Here is a 16,677-nt window from a genome sequence, read left to right as displayed (position 1 = left end):
CGGTACACCATAACCTCAGCTTAGGTTGAGGTTTATCTGAACATCTTGGTTCATATGCAGAAACATACAGGTATCTGCCAAAATAAAGGAAACACCAAAATAAAGTGTCTTAATAGGGGGTTGGGCCACCACGAGCCACCAGACCAGCTTCAATGCGCCTTGACATGGGTTCTACAAGTGTCTGGAACTCTATGAGGATGCGACACTATTCTTCCAGGAGAAATTTCATAATTTGGTGTTTTGTTGATGGGATGTTAATTCCTTAATTAACTCAGTAACCACATCTGTGTAGAAGCACCTGCTTTCAATATGCCTTGTATCCCTCATTTATTTAGATGTTTCCTTTATTTTGGCAGTTACCTTTACATAAAATGCGATGTCGTACAACAATAAGAAAATTAAACACAAGTAAAATATATAATCAGCCTAACTCTATGAACAGTACATCATCAATAAGTGATAAGTCATAAACAACAAAATGGCATACCACCAAATCAATAAATATGCATATCAATGTCTTTAGTGATATAGCAATACATTTGCATAGTTTGAGAGCTCTTGGCAAGAAAGAACTCTGGTTGTTGCTGTGTACAGTAGGGGTTAGAAACTTGTGCAGTAGACTCAGTGGTGGAAAAAGTACCCAATTCTCATACTTGAGTAAAAGTAAAGATACCTTAATAGAAAATGATAGAAAATGCTTCATCCTGTGTGCATGGGACTGAGTTGTAGGGCTTCATCCTGTCTGCATGGGAGTGAGCAGTAGGGAGTTCCAATAATGCGGCAGCGTCGTCTCTGAATGTGTTCTAAGACCTTAGAGAGACACTTCAAGCCCTTCAATGCATTCTGGCGTTCAGGCTGGTTTAACCAGGCTACGATGCCTACGTCCCACAACCCAAACTTCAGACAGCTTGCCCCACCCTGCTCTCATCTTTCTCTTTTCTGGTTTTCAGGATCTGTGGAGACACAGCTCTTGATAAAAACATCCATGAGTCTGTCAGTGCTCAGATCAAGAAGAACTTTGCTAAAAGTAAATGGAAGGTCAGTGGCTCAAAATCACAGCTTTGATAACTCATGTTCTTACGCTTTTTATTAGTTTATCTCTCTCTGTCCTCTCTCTACTTTATATGGTTCCTAGGTTTTTTATGGTGGTTGGATAAATCACTGTGCATTTCTCACCTTCAGCTCTCTCTCAATTCAATTTCAATTCCATTTAAGGGCTTTATTGGCATTGGGAAACATGTTAATATTGCCAATGCAAGTGAAGTAGATAATAAACAAAAGTGAAATAAAAAATAAAAAGGAACAGTGAACATTACACTCACAGAAGTTCCAAAAGAATAAAGACATTTCAAATCTCTCTCTCTCTCTCTCTCTCTCTCTCTCTCTCTCTCTCTCTCTCTCTCTCTCTCTCTCTCTCTCTCTCTCCCCTTTCTTTTGCTCTACCCTTTTCTCTCTTTTCCCCTCTCCCATCTCCCCCCTTTCCCCTCCCTTTCCCCCCATATAGCAAGCGTTCAACGCCACAGCGGTGGTGAGACACATGCGGAGACTGCAGCTGGGTACCAGCCTAGAGGGCCCCAGCCAGATCACCCCCACCAGCCCCTGTCACGCCCAAGCACTCCTGCTGCAGGAGGAGGATGAGGAGGAGGAGGAAGAAGAGGGACCGGGGGTAGAGGAGGAGAGCTGTAAGTGAGACAAACACTGAGCCTGTCCCCCACTCAGCCAGACACCTCTCTCTCTCTCTCTCTCTCTCTCTCTCTCTCTCTCTCTCTCTCTCTCTCTCTCTCACTCAGACTCTCACTCTTTCTATCTATTCTATCTATTTGAATCTATTCTTCCGTGCCCAGAAACCTGCTCCTTTTACTCTCTGTTCCGAACGCACTAGACGACCAGTTCTTATAGCCTTTAGCCGTACCCTTATCCTACTCCTCCTCTGTTCTTCTGGTGATGTAGAGTTTAATCCAGGCCTTGCAGCGCCTAGCTCCACTCCCATTCCACAGGTGCCCTCGTTTGTTGATTTCTGTAACCATAAAAGCCTTCGTTTCATGCATGTTAACATGAGAAGCCTCCTCCCTAAGTTTGTTTTATTCACTGCTTTAGCACACTCCGCCAACTCGGATGTCCTAGACGTGTCTGAATCCTGGCTTAGGAAGGCCACCAAAAATCCAGAATTTTCCATCCCTAACTATAACATTTCCCGACAAGATAGAACTGCCAAATTGGGCGGAGTTGCAATCTACTGCAGAGAGCCTGCAGAGTTCTGTCTTACTATCCAGGTCTGTACCCAAACAATTCGAGCTTATAAAAAATCCACCTTTCCAGAAACAAGTCTCTCACCATTGCCGCTTGTTATAGACCCCCCTCAGCCCACAGCTGTACCCTGGACACCATATGTGAATTGATTGCCCCCCATCTATCTTCAGAGCTCGTACTGATAGGTGACCTAAACTGGGACATGCTTAACACCCCAGCCTTCCTACAATCTAAGCTAGATGCCCTCAATCTCACACAAATTATCAATGAACCTACCAGGTACAACCCCAAATCTGTAACTATGGGCACCCTCATAGATATCATCCTGACCAAACTGCCCTCTAAATACACCTCTGTTGTCTTCAACCAGCATCTCAGCGATCACTGCCTCATTGCCTGCGTCCGTAATGGGTCTGCGGTCAAACAACCACCCTTCATCACTGTCAAACGCTCCCTAAAACACTTCAGCGAGCAGGCCTTTCTAATACCCCCTGGCCGGGGTATCCTGGAAGGATATTGACCTCATTCCGTCAGTAGAGGATGCCTGGTTATTCTTAAAGAGTGCTTTCTTCACCATCTTAAGTAAGCATGCCCCATTCAAAAAAACAAAAAAAAACAGGTACTGATATAGCCCTTGGTTCACTCCAGACCTGACTGCCCTTGACCAGCACAAAAACATCCTGTGGCATACTGCATTGGCATCAAATAGCCCCCGCGATATGCAACTTGTCAGGGAAGTTAGGAACCAATATACACAGGCAGTTAGGAAAACAAAGACTAGCTTTTTCAAACAGAAATTTGCACCCTGTAGCACAAAGTCCAAAAGGTTCTGGGACACTAAAGTCAATGGAGAATAAGAGCACCTTCTCCCAGCTGCCCCCTGCACTGAGGCTAGGAAACAGTGTCACCACCGATAAATCCACGATAATTGAGAATTTCAATAAGCATTTTTCTACAGCTGTCTATGCTTTCCACCTGGCTACCACTACAACAGTCCTGCACCCCCCACAGCAACTTGTCCAAGCCTCCCTCATCTCTCCTTCAGCAAAATCCAGATAGCTGATGTTCTGAAAGAGTTGCATAATCTGGACCCCTACAAATCAGCCGGGCTAGACAATCTGGACCCTCTCTTTCTAAAATGATCCGCCTCAATTGTTGCAACCCGTATTACTAGCCTGTTCAACCTCTCTTTCGTATCGTCTGAGATTCCCAAGTATTGGAAAGCTGCCGCGATCTTCCCCCACTTCAAAGGTGGAAACACTCTAGAACCAAACTGTTACAGACCTATATCTATCCTACCCTGCCTTTCTAAGGTCTTCGAGAGCCAAGTTAACAAACAGATCACTGACCATCTCGAAACCCACCTTACCTTCTCCGCTATGCAATCTGGTTTCCGAGCTAGTCATGGGTGCACCTCAGCCACAATCAAGGTCCTAAACGATATCATAACCGCCATCGATAAAAGACAATGCTGTGCAGCCATATTCATCGACCTGGCCAAGGCTTTCGACTCTGTCAATCACCACATTCTTATCGGCAGACTCAACAGCCTTGGTTTCTCAAATGACTGCGTCTTCTGGTTCACCAACTACTTCTCAGACAGAGTTCAGTGTGTCAAATTGGAGGGCCTGTTGTCCGGAGGGTTCAATTCTCGGGTCGACTCTCTTCTCTGTATACATCAATGATGTCGCTCTTGCTGCTGGTGATCCACCTCTACGCAGACGACACCATTCTGTATACGTCTGGCCCTTCTTTGGACATTGTGTTAACTAACCTCCAGACGAGCTTCAATGTCATACAACTCTCCTTCCGTGGCCTCCCAACTTCTCTTAAATGCTAGTAAAACTAAATGCATGCTCTTCAACCAATCGCTGCCCGCACCTGCTCGCACGTCCAGCATCACTACTCTGGACGGTTCTGAATATGTGGACAACTACAAATACCTAGGTGTCTGGTTAGACTGTAAACTCTCCTTCCAGACTCACATTAAGCCTTTGCTAGATAAAGCCACGCCTTATCTCAGCTCACTGGTCACCATTGCAGCACCCACCCTGTAGCACGCGCTCCAGCAGGTTTATTTCACTGGTCACCCCCAAAGCCAATTCCTCCTTTGGCCACCTTTCCTTCCAGTTCTCTGCTGCCAATGACTGGAATGAATTGCAAATATCACTGAAGCTGGAGACTCATATCTCCCTCACTAACTTTAAGCATCAGCTGTCAGAGCAGCTCACAGATCATTGCACCTGTACATAGCCCATCTGTAAATAGCCCATCCAACTACCTCATCCCCATATTGTTCTTTTTTTTTTGCTGCTTTGCACCCCAGTATCTCTACTTGCACATTCATCTTCTGCACATCTATCACTCCGGTGTTTATTTGCTAAATTGTAATTACTTTGCCACTATGGCCTATTTATTACCTTACCTCCCTAATCTTACCTCATTTGCACACACTGTATATCGATTTTTTTCTATTGTGTTATTGACTGTACGTTTGTTCATGTGTAACTCTGTGTTGTTGTTTGTGTCGCACTGCTTTGCTTTATCTTGGCCAGGTCGCAGGTGTAAATGAGAACTTGTTCTCAACTGGCCTACCTGGTTAAATAAAGGTGAAATAAAAAATAAAAAATTAAAAATCTCACATAGCCGCCAGTACTGTGGAGCCTCTGAGCAAGTACAGTGTTGTGTACAGTACTCTATTGGTACTCTAGTAGTACAGTACTCTAGTCACAGGAGGCTGCTGAGGGAAGAAAGGTTCATAATAATGGCTGGCGCAGAGCAAATGGAATGGCATCAAACACCTGGAAACCATGTGTTTAATGTATTTGATACCATTCCACTGATTCCACTCCAGTCATTACCACAGGCCCGTCCTCCCCAATGAAGGTGCCACCAACCTCCTGTGACTCTAGTACAGCACTGTGGAGTACTGTCCCTGTCATCAAGCTCTCCTCTCCTCTCCAGTGTCGCAGAGGCGCGGGAGTGCAGAAGGCAGTGCCGACCGGGACAGTCTGAGGAGTTGCACCTACTGCTGCAGGCCAGCAAGTCGTGTCTGAGTAGCCACAGACCCCGCCCCCCTGTCGCCATGGGGATATGTATGTTTCTATGGAGCCACCCAGAGCCGGCCCAGTCTGGCCATGAATGCAGAGTGATGTTATGACATGCTGTGTCCACTAGAGGGACACAACCATTCAGGCAGCGTTTCCAGGCACGAAAGACCATTTGTTTCCGTATCACTGAAGCCAATACCAGTTCATCATCATCAACATTCAAACCACTACTACTTTCTTCTTTCCATTGTAATGTTTATTTTTCTTCTTCGATTGTTCCACTTGGATCATGAATCATCCGTATCTTACCTGTGTTTCAGTTTTGATGCTTCCATCCCCATGAGAAACACTTCAGAGTTTATGAGTGAGTTGACTGCAGGACTCTGGATTGACTCTGTATTCTGGTTCAGACTGGGGTCGTAAAAAGCGCTTCTGGTTCGAGGCATCTGCATGCTTCGGTTGGATGATAAAATGTGAAATGTGTGGATATAAAAGGGAGACTTAAAAAAAAAAAAAATCTTATGGCTGTTCTGTTACCAGAGGTTCACACTGAGATCCCTATGACAACAAACGGACTGCATAGCCTATCAGATTAATCCTATACACCCTCTCAGCCAATGGGCATGTCCATAGTAACCACACCCACTTAACATGTGAGTTGGGGCACATGGTTTGATGTTGAGACCATTTCAGTTAGGAGTAGTTTGCAAATAAACTCCACTTGATAAGGAATCAAGTCAGTTGTATGCATGACACCTCTAGCCGCAAAGGTCCCTAAATGTTATGATCATTTAAACGTGCCGCCGATTTTACACCCCTATCCTTCGTGGTGGGAGGGATCTCAGTGTGTGTGTTCACTGTCTGCTCTGTACTGTGCACCTCTCTCTTGTGAAAGAAGTATCGGTCTACCGTCTGCATGACTTGGTTCTAATATGTTTACATGAATGATGATCCACATATAAATATTTTAAAAAAAAACACGTGTATGATTATTATTACTACTCTGTTGTCCTGATCAACAAAATATATAATGTAATTCTGAAAACTATATAATGTGAAGTGAGAATCACCAGTCGGATGTTCTGTTGTTGACAGCGTACGTACGTGCTGCACAGTCTGAACTGTAACTTTACCTTAACCTCTGCATTGTCCATATGATGGTCATATCTCTACCCCAGTGGCACACTGGCACCATTTCCCTGGTAACCATGTTGATTTAGTTTAAATGACAACTCTAGGATGTTCTATAAGTCGTTGTGGGAGTCTATTTGTTTTGTCCACTGAAGGTTTTGTAGTTTGTCTCAACATACTGAATAGTCCCTGACCCCTCTCTTGCCCTGGTACTGTGTAACCGTTTCGATTGTAACATAAAACATGTTGCGTGAACACGACAGACTTGAGTTAAAATACTATTTCAAATATTTCAAATACTTTGAGCGTTTGCTTAGGAGTGGAACGAGAAACCAGTTCTCTAACGGCAATGACAAGACAGAATGCAGTCTGATTAAAAATCTCAAAGTACAGTGTTACTTGATATGATTACGGTTTCAACACATCAGTAAGGCTGACGATGGAAAGCCAACTGGGGAAGCCTATTATAATCTGTTTTGTTCATGCCAAACGGCTGTTCAGATTGGATACCAAATCCTTATTGTTTAGTTGAATCAGAGGTACTGCTAGCCAAAACCTTATAGTTGGACCTGGTTTAGGCCAATGGGGACCTGTGTTTGGTCCTTAGCAGTGACTTCATGAGGTTATAATTGGTCAAAAGATGTTGGCCAGTCATAGAAGGCAATCATTCTGGCTTTATAAGTGACTGACTGACTGCAGAGTGGAAAATATGCAAACCATGTGTGAAGGGCTTCATGTTAAATGTTTGGTGTAGTTGCTGTTGATGACTTTATTAACCTAATAACCTGTGTTCATTTATTTCGTATAGACCTTCTGTTGAACCTTTCCTTGGTTTTGTTTCCCCTTGGTTCCGATTTGTTAAAAAAATAAACAGATTTATTTGACTCATGACAAACATTTAAATGCATAAAGAAACACGTGTATATTATATATAAGTATATATATTGTATATCCTTTTTTGTAAAAGCTGTTTTGAGCTACTAATGTATGGATGCAATGCATCATGGGTTATTGATCAACATGTATGAAAGGAGATAATGATTTGTACCATCGGAGGAGATATGATCGCAGGAAATGAAATTAAACTTCCTTGTCTATGCATTGTGTGTACTGTCATTTTACTGTCATTTAAAAAAAAAAATCTGTCAGGATCACGTAAATTAGACGACAAACAGGTAGAGACTACACTTTCATTAAAAAAGCATTTTTTTTTACTTGAACGGTGAGGGTTATGGTATGTTATAATAATACCATCAGTAATACAGTACATGCGTTCTATTCTGACCATCTGATGGGGCAGTATATACTGTACCTGAGTGTGGATAATACAGGACGTATGGTACACAGGACGCTGTCTTATGCTTGTGTCCAGATAAAATATCAAATGCACTTTATTAATGTTTATTTTCCTTTTTATTTATGACAAAGTAAACGTTTCCAAGGACACTGTCATCCAAAGTGTTAAACATTATTATTCACTGTTGTCACTAGGTGAATTATGTGTGTTCTGTTGATTTGCATACAGAATGTGTGCGTGAGAGGCTCAGGGAAAGACAGGACAGAACCATTATTTAAGAAATAACAGTCTTAGACCACTTGTTAAACTGCTAATAATATAAAATGACTCGGAACATTTACGACAGGTAAAAAATACTGTAAACTTATAAACAAATAGGAAATGTAATATTATTTTACAAATACATCTACTGATACAGTACATCAACATATTCCACGAATACAATCACAATGTGAACACTATATAGGCATGAAATTAAAAACGTTACATTCACTCATTGTATGTAACTCAGTAAGAGCCCTGGTTAAAGGGGTGCTCTCTCCATGTCAGAGGTGGTTGGCATGAGAGACAAATGACTAATCTAACGTCAAGTCTCTCAGAGGATGGGAGGGGCCAGCCACGTCCCAGATCTGTTTGTGCTGTATTGCCAGATCTTATGGTCGTTGTCATGGAAGATAATATTGAGTTGGCAAGACAACAAACAGATCTGGGACCAGGCTAGCAGGGAGTCGATCCCTAATTGGAACAAATAAAGATGTTCTTCAAAAGGCCAATTGGACAAAGGGTGGTTACCTTCAGGCAACAGGCTCTTTCAGAGAAGACGTGTGGCCGAGGACATGTTCAGGTACCAACCTGCACCATGCGTGCATCCATCTGTACTCCCACGCAGCTGAACTATGCCAAGCATACTATCCCAACAACTGTCAACCCAATCGAATAGCTCAATGTCACACAGTCTTCCTTCACCTCCATGTAGTCATGTATCCACACCATCCTATCCTTACCTCATGCAGACGCTAAAACAACCCCACGCCACTCTAACCATACGTTACGCGTCTTCCTGCCAGTCCTTTTAAACTACCTTCTCTCCCACATCCAGTATGGTGGTGCGTCTCAGGCTCTCTTTAACTCTGACGAACTCTGGGGAACTCTGCAGGCCCTCCTGCTGTGCCTTTAGCTCCCTCTCCAGCTGCAGGGAACAGATGGACACTGACAGTCATTGAATACAGAAGTAGATAGGACTGCATGCTATGTGTACGTACAAGTTTCAACCCAACAGGACACAGTATGTAAAGTTCGCAGGAACTGAATAAGTCATGTCTACTTTGACTCCATCATACATTTTAATAATGAGCATTGTATGTAAATGAGCTAGTAATGCATGAGTGAATCTGTGTGCAGTGCGAAACATGTCAACTTTGACAAGTCAGACAGACGCAAAAGCAAGGGGCTGGATTCAAGCCGTAATCGGCAGAGTATTGTGGAAGCTCCGCGTCAAAATTTGCCGACATGCGCAGCGTTTACCGCGAAGGCAGTCTCCCCAACGTTGACATGAAGCATACCAACCTCCCCCAGCCTCTGGTGCCTCTTGAGCAGTTCCTGTTGGAGAGGAGACCGGTTCTTCTTCTCCTCCTCTGCCTCTCTCCTCTGTTTCAGCCCCTGTTCCCAGTTCCTCTGTTCCAGAACACGCTGGAGCTCCGGCTTCACCTCCAGACAGGGACCTCTGACAGAGAACAAATAGGACTGTTGAAACGTGCTTGCAGCTATGTGCAGCGGGCATGCTTGGGTTACCCTGTGCAAGCCCTACCTCTTGTGTGTCATCCTTAACTCCCGGTGGAGCTCCTGGTGGCTCTTGGAGACGCTGACCAGGTTGAGGCGCTTCTTGGTCTGGATGATAAAATCTCTGCCCTCCTCTTCCTGACTCTCTGGCTGAGGTGGTGATCCACCTGATTTCCCCTGCTCTTGGTCCTTTGCACGTTGACCCTGCGCTCCATCCTGTTCCGACAGCAGGCCAGCGTGGGCTGAGGCTGGGGGACAGAGACAATGTCAACTTGAATGTTTTGCCTGAGCTCCCATCCTCGTTTTTGAAAACATGTCCGTAAGCCTCGTATTAGACAGGAGCAGAAATTATGACAGAGGTTACATCACTTAGTAGCATTACACAACTAAAATCATGTCCCTTTTCTGCTGGCCAGACACACTCCAGTTGCATCATAGCAGCAGAATCAGCTAAACAGGTCATTCTGTTCTGTTTATAGCACCACAGTTGTTTGTTATGGGAGAGAGGTCCGTTATGGTGTGTTAAGCTTATGTTCTATTCCTTGGCATGGGCAACAGTGATCCATTAGTAGCCTAGACCCAGTTCTGTTTGTGCTGTCTTGCCAACTCCTATGGTTATAGAAATGGGAAACATCATAGGAGTTGGCTGTACAGCACAAACAGATCTAGGACCATGTTAGGGCATTAGCTATCTCCATATCAGAACTACATAGAACAACAGGTGTCCTATTGCACGACCTCATTGTGCACATGTTGTGGTTATACATTTCACTATCAAACTCCAAGGACTATATTTACAAAGTGTTTGCATAAATACAAAGTTTGCCTCCGTGATTTTCCAGAGGGATTGATTCATGATCATCAACACCCATCAACCCAATAGCAAATCATTCATTCATTTATGTATAAATGAATGATGTACTCACAAACCCATGATGCCCTTTTTACACCAATCATCAATCAGTTCCTATGAAAAGCTACTCTTTCTGCAGCTGTTTCTCTCACTGTGAATTTATCTATAGGTCCCTTACCTGACTTGATCAGTCCCTCTCTCTGCCTCCCTGGTGTTCTGTTTGGGATGACACTGCTAGTATCCATCTCTTCTATGGAGCCCAGGGCCCAGCTAGTGATAAGTAAGCTAGCAAAGCTATCACTGGCACTATGAATCCAGAGGTCTGACCAGAGCTGGGCTGGGTCTGGGAGCCTACCTCCACAGCCACTCCCTGCTCCACTACCCTAACACCTCTGTCTCCATTCCACCTCAGCCCCGCCTCCAGCCCTGGCCACACCTCTAGCTGCCAGTCAGTCACATGATCGCTCAGGTTGTCCTGTAGCCTCGCTACTGCCCCCTCTCTCTCCATACATCATCTCCTCTTTCCCTCCTCCTCTCCTCTCTTCTTCCTCCTCTCCTCTCTCCCTCTACCATTTCTCCCTCTCCCTCCTCTACCCTCTCTCCCTTCCCTCCCCTCCCCTTCGCTTTGTGACTTTGATCCCTCCACTCTCTCCACTGTCCCTCTATCTCCCCTCTATCTCCCCTCTCTGCTCCGTGCCTTGCCCTCTAGGTTGGATTATCCAGGGGCTCAAGCCCCGCCCTGTTTAAATCTCCTCACTAGAAGCCAACCGCCGGACCTATTTACATAATTACACCCATCACAATATGGTTGGGGATTTACAGTATCACAAAGCACCTCCACACGCCTCATGGTAGACAGACACTACAGGCTGGTGTCCCGGACACAGATTACGTATAGTCCCGGACTAGGAAGGCCTTTCAATGGAGATTCTCCATTGAGCCTGCTTTTTCTGTCCAGGACTAGATTTAATCTGTGTCTGGGACAACTGCCCTACATCTTCATTGTCCAATGACAATACAGGTAGATGTTAAGTGATCTATTCTTCTTCTACTCTAATCGGATAACAGATTGTTCTCACCTGTTCCCTTCAGAGGTGTTCTACTTCTGGTGGGAGAGATTTGGAGGTGGTGTTCACTCTGTCAACAGATACAACACAATCAACCACATGAGAAACTGTCAGAGAAACAGTCAGACCAAAGAATACAGTAGCATGTATCACAGTAATGTCGTTCCCAGCCGTCCCCCCCTCCCCCCTCTCTCCTTCGTCCTCTCCCCCCATCTCCTTCCCCCCTCTATCTCTCTCTCTCTCCCTGTAATACCATGTTTTTCACAAACATTTTGAATGGTCTAATTTCGAGGATGTCTTTCATAAGGTGATCACAGCCTACTCATTTTGAATGTCCCAATGGACAATCAGCTCAACAATGGTCCTTTGTTGTTTGTGTTAGACCAGACGTGAAGGGGCAGCTACAGACCCAGATGACCAGTGAACCGAGAGGAGAGGCCCTTGGGACGTGAAGGGGCAGCTACAGACCCAGATGACCAGTGAACCGAGAGAAGAGGCCCTTGTGGAGGCCTGCCATCCACCTCATTACTGACAAAACCACAAACAACAGGCCTTAGTTACTGGCAATAATGTTCAATACAATTATTTTTTTCAATACAATATGAAGCCTTGTTTAGAGGAGCAATATACAATCAGTGGCCAGTTTATTAGGGCAAAACCATGTAGTACTGGGTCAGAACCCCATTTGCCTCCAGAACAGCCTGAATTCTTCAGGGCATGGAAACATTACTCAATTGGTATCAAGGGACCTAACGTTTGCCAGGAAAACATTCCCCACACCATTACACCACTGCCACCAACCTGTACCATTAACACCAGGCAGGATGTGGTCATGGACTCATGCTGCTTACACCAAATCCCGACTCTGCCATCAACATGACGCAACATGAATCGGGATTCGTCGGACCAGGCGTTGTTTGGTGATACCGTGCCCATTGGAGACGCTTCTTCTTGTTTTTAGCTGATAGGAGTGGAACCCGGTGTGGTCGTCTGCTGCAATAGCCCATCTGTGATAAGGACGACAAGGACTTGTGTTCCGAGATGCCCTTCTGCACAGCGCTGTTGTACTGAACTGTTACTTTACTGTTAGTGGCCCGCCTGTTAGCTTGCACAATTCTTGCCATTCTCCTTCGACCTCTCATTAACAAACTGTTTTCGCCCACAGGACTGCCGCTGACTGGATGTTTTTTGTTTGTCGCTCCATTCTCGGTAAACCCTAGACACTGTAGTGTGTGAAAAGCCCAGAAGGCCGGCCGTTTCTGAGATACTGGAACCGTTGTGCCTGGCACCGATGAGCATACCACGCTCAAAGTCGCTTCAGTCACTCGTTTTGCCCATTCTAACGTTCAATCGAACAGTAACTGAATGCCTTGATGCCTGTCTGTCTGCTTTATATAGCAAGCCACTGCCACGTGACTGTCTGTAGGAGCAAACCATTTTCGTGAACTGGCCACTGAGTGTATTTCAGATTAAATCCTTCTACTGGACATACTGCTACAACAGATTAAAAGCAAGTCCAACTTTGTTTTAAATGAAAGCTAAACATAATCTGGTGGTTCATTGCAATCGTCTACATGTACATATGTTGCCTGGGGTGGAGGTCAGCCAGACAGCATCTCTTATGGCCTGAGTTTGGAGGATCTTTGCCCCTTCAAAGGCCAGCATACCAATAGTTCAAAGAAAGGAAATCTGCATTTCAAACAATGATAATGCCTCACCACCACTGATGTGGTAAACAGCGGAGAGATGGAGCTGGAGAAATGTAACCACTCTAAAAACGTATGGACAGAGCTATGGATACAAGGACTGTCCATCCATGATATCAACATTATAGTTTTGACTATGGGCTCTACTCAGTCTGTATCACTGAAGTGTTACAGATTGTGTGCTGGAAACGTAAAGGTAATTTCAGATTGAGCTGAAATATGCCTTGTTTACTGTAAATGCTAATGCGGGAACATTGCCTTTCAATCACACTCTAACGCTCATATTTTGGGTTCTGATGGGGTACGACAATTGAATGTAAGCTCATGAGGCATCTATAAGTTATACTCAGAAAAATAAATCAATGGGTATATATATCATTAATTGAAAAGAAAAAAATGTATGTCGCAAAAGCAGGTTTTCATTAAATATTAAAGGGGCTGGCTAACTTTATACACAGCAACTCAGTCTACCTATTGGCAGTGGTGTACTGGTAAGTGTACTGGTATTTTAAGCTTCTTTGTCATTTTGTCCTGATCCACCACTACAAATGACTAAATTGAAATGGTATTGACCGCCCAACCCAGATACTAACATGATCAGCTATTGACTTAGGGAGTGAATTTGATTCATTATAAAAGGTTACATGGAGAAAATCGGACCTCTGAAATGAAAACGGATGGCCCTCCCTTCAGCAAAATATATTTTGACCTCAACCCTCCCTGAGCGCTTGAAGAAAAAAAAGAAGTGACCATCCCCTATACCCAAAATAATAATTAAAACAAAACATCCTTACCATTTACCCTCATTTCATGTGTAGGGTGCCGTCTTTCGGATGGGACGTTAAACGGGTGTCCTGACTCTCAGGTCATTAAAGATCCCATGGCACTTATCGTAAGAGTAGGGGTGTTAACCCCGGTGTCCTGGCTAAATTCCCAAACTGGCCCTCAAACCATCATGGTCACCTAATAATCCCCAGTTTACAATTGGCTCATTCATCCCCCTCCTCTCCCCTGTAACTATTCCCCAGGTCGTTTCTGCAAATGAGAATGTGTTCTCAGTCAACTTACCTGGTAAAATAACGGTAAAATAAAATAAAAATAAAATTTCCATAGGCCTATTTCCCAATGCCAAATCAAAATTGCCACAGAAACTGTCCCTGTTTGGAAATAATTCAATCTGAGACGTCATTAGGAATCTGAGCATGGTACTTTCAAAAGTTAGGCCTACCTTTCCACCCCAGACAGTAGGCCTACCGATGCAGAAAAATGTAAGCTTCAACTGCCAAATGCAGAAAAATGTAAGCTTTAACTGCCGTCTACTCTTGGCTTAACCCAATGAGAGAAGGTCAAGAAGTGTTTCCCTAGAAGCTGTCTGTAGCTCAGCCTCTGAATGTCAAAGAAAGGAAAGAATGATATCCCCATATGCAACCGAGTCAAGTCTTCCCTGGTATTTTACAGCTTGTTTCTAGCATAAAGCATCACGGACCAAATCGCTGTTATAGATCACTTTATATAATCAGATCTGTTTTATTTTCTTAAAAATCTTAAGCTAACAAGGGGTAGGCCTGTGCTTTTTGCCATTTTCTGAAATTGAAAAAGCATGACCCTAACCGATTTTCCTCCATGTACCCATTCTGTCCATTTGGATCCATCCCTAACAGGAGAATAGTTTATAATATTGTTGAGCTGTAGTATTGTAAGAGTTCAGTGAAGGTAATACTAAAATGATGTCATCTAAATAAATCTTGTTGAGGTTTAGCAATAGCGTCACTGTTCAAAGGGAATTGACCCAAACCCTGCTAATGAATACGAGGAGAGTGCGTGTGTGTGTACATCTGGTTGAGCTGTAGTAATGGCATCTCCGTTGGTTCAATGCTCTTTAGATAATGAGGTGGTATTGCCACTTATTGGCTAATCTCTGGGAGAAGATGTTGTGCGTCGACCATTATTGTGACACAACAGCAGGACCTTCGCTCTGTGGTAAACATGCTGCTCTTACCGGGTCTAGTCTACGTGTTGTTTCACACAGACACACACTTCTTTTGGGTTACTTACAAAGCTTGAAACATACTGTCACCAAGCTTGAAACATACTGTCACTCTTTCAATCGCTGTCAGAATATTTCAGAAGGTTCCACTGGGCACAGATGTCAATTCAACGTTTACTTCACATTAGTTGAACGTCATTTCATTGATTCATCCAGTGTGTGCTCGGTGGGTTTCTACGACTCATTTGAACGGTTAACAAGTTTGTAAAAAGCCAGTGAAGCAACTCTGGCCAAAGAGGGAACATTTCTGTAATTCTTTATTCTATGAAACAAGTTCGATGAAAGATGTTCATTCAGAGACAGACATTAACTTTCAATCTGGTTGAGGTTCAAAACATGAATTACAATTGAAAAACAATTGCCTCAGGTTTTCTAGCTCGCAAGTGACATAGACCTTCAGACCTTTTTTGGGCTTACAGACACATCAAAGTTAATTAGAATAGTTGTTTAACATTGCCAGTCTATTAACATAATGCATGTCCCTGCAGCACCACCCTGCAAGCTGACCATGTGACCTGAGATTTGTCAGAGTCCAGCGTCGTGTCAAATCAGAAGTGAAGAAATGAGGAAGGAAACATAATAGTTACTTACTTTCTTTCCGTGGGTAACTCCCATGGCCTCAGGATGAGCTGAGATCCTCGGCAAGAGTAGGTGAGTCTGTACAGCTCCTGAAGTTTCACTTGTTCTGGAGTTTCACTCGAGCTGGTCTCTAGTGAAGGAGAGGAGAGCGGGGAGGAATGCACTCCCCCAGGACCAAGGACAAGTTGACAACCCTACCCTCGTCTAATGCGTGACACCAGTTTCTGAGAGGGCGCATTAAATCTAGGGGATTCACCAGCCGTTCATCACACCAAGCCCGTCAACAAATGAGAGCAACAGAGGTCTGCCTCTTTAGGAGTGGGGGGAGGAAGAGAGCCCAGAGAAAGAGAGAGGGGTAAGAAAGAGGGTTAGGTGGGGAGAAGCTTGAGAAGGAAAGAGAAGTGAGCGGTTGATATTTTGGTTGAGAGGGTAAGAGATTGCAGAGAAAGGAGAGAACTGAGGAGAGAGAGAAGAGTGAGGGTCGGGGTTTGTGAGAAAGAGAGAGAAACAGAGACAAAAGGAGGTAGAGGTGAGATAATTAAGAAGAATAACATCAAAGAAAAAAAACTCCTGACCACCTGTTCATGGTTAACCGGTGGTCCCCACTCGCCACTCTCCAAAGCTTAAGGGGGGTCCAGGGCAGATTAGGTTAATTGAGGTTGACGGAGCAGCCGGTTTGCATACAGTAATGGGGGGCGTATTGGTGCTCTGTGCAGCCAAGGAAGGTCTAGCTGGCCACTACACCATTCATTTATCTATTTAACCTAGGTAATCCACTCACTAGCAATTGCCACTGCTATCCAGGGAGTCTTTAGCCTGGGTGCCAGTCTGTTTCATTGTCACGCCAAACATGCTCATGTGTGGCATGATAAGGAGTGACAAGGAATTCACATTATAGCACAAACAGATCTGGAACCA

At 44.2% G+C, this 16,677-nt stretch overlaps 2 protein-coding genes across 2 annotated transcripts in view; one reads left to right on the top strand and one right to left on the bottom strand.

Moving 5' to 3' along the window:
- Positions 1–7,532, top strand: part of camk1a (calcium/calmodulin-dependent protein kinase Ia) — a 57,942-nt gene extending 50,410 nt beyond the window's left edge. The window contains exons 11-13 of the mRNA XM_055912314.1: positions 951–1,038; positions 1,505–1,682; positions 5,215–7,532. Of these exons, the coding sequence (XP_055768289.1) occupies positions 951–1,038; positions 1,505–1,682; positions 5,215–5,306 (358 nt within the window). The 3' untranslated portion in view covers positions 5,307–7,532. The remainder of the gene's footprint in view (positions 1–950; positions 1,039–1,504; positions 1,683–5,214) is intronic.
- A 270-nt stretch (positions 7,533–7,802) lies between these two features.
- LOC129843740 (actin-associated protein FAM107A-like) lies at positions 7,803–16,045 on the bottom strand. The gene is made up of 5 exons (XM_055912324.1): positions 15,772–16,045; positions 11,440–11,497; positions 9,536–9,755; positions 9,295–9,451; positions 7,803–8,917 (listed from the first exon to the last, which is right to left on the bottom strand). Exons 1-5 carry the CDS (start codon positions 15,793–15,795, stop codon positions 8,801–8,803), a joined length of 576 nt encoding a protein of 191 aa, XP_055768299.1. The 5' UTR covers positions 15,796–16,045; the 3' UTR covers positions 7,803–8,800.
- Between the last annotated feature and the right edge of the window lie 632 nt (positions 16,046–16,677).

This window comes from Salvelinus fontinalis, chromosome 3 (genome assembly GCF_029448725.1).
Source record: "Salvelinus fontinalis isolate EN_2023a chromosome 3, ASM2944872v1, whole genome shotgun sequence".
Taxonomy (NCBI): domain Eukaryota; kingdom Metazoa; phylum Chordata; class Actinopteri; order Salmoniformes; family Salmonidae; genus Salvelinus; species Salvelinus fontinalis.
This window is presented reverse-complemented; position numbering and strand designations above follow the sequence as displayed.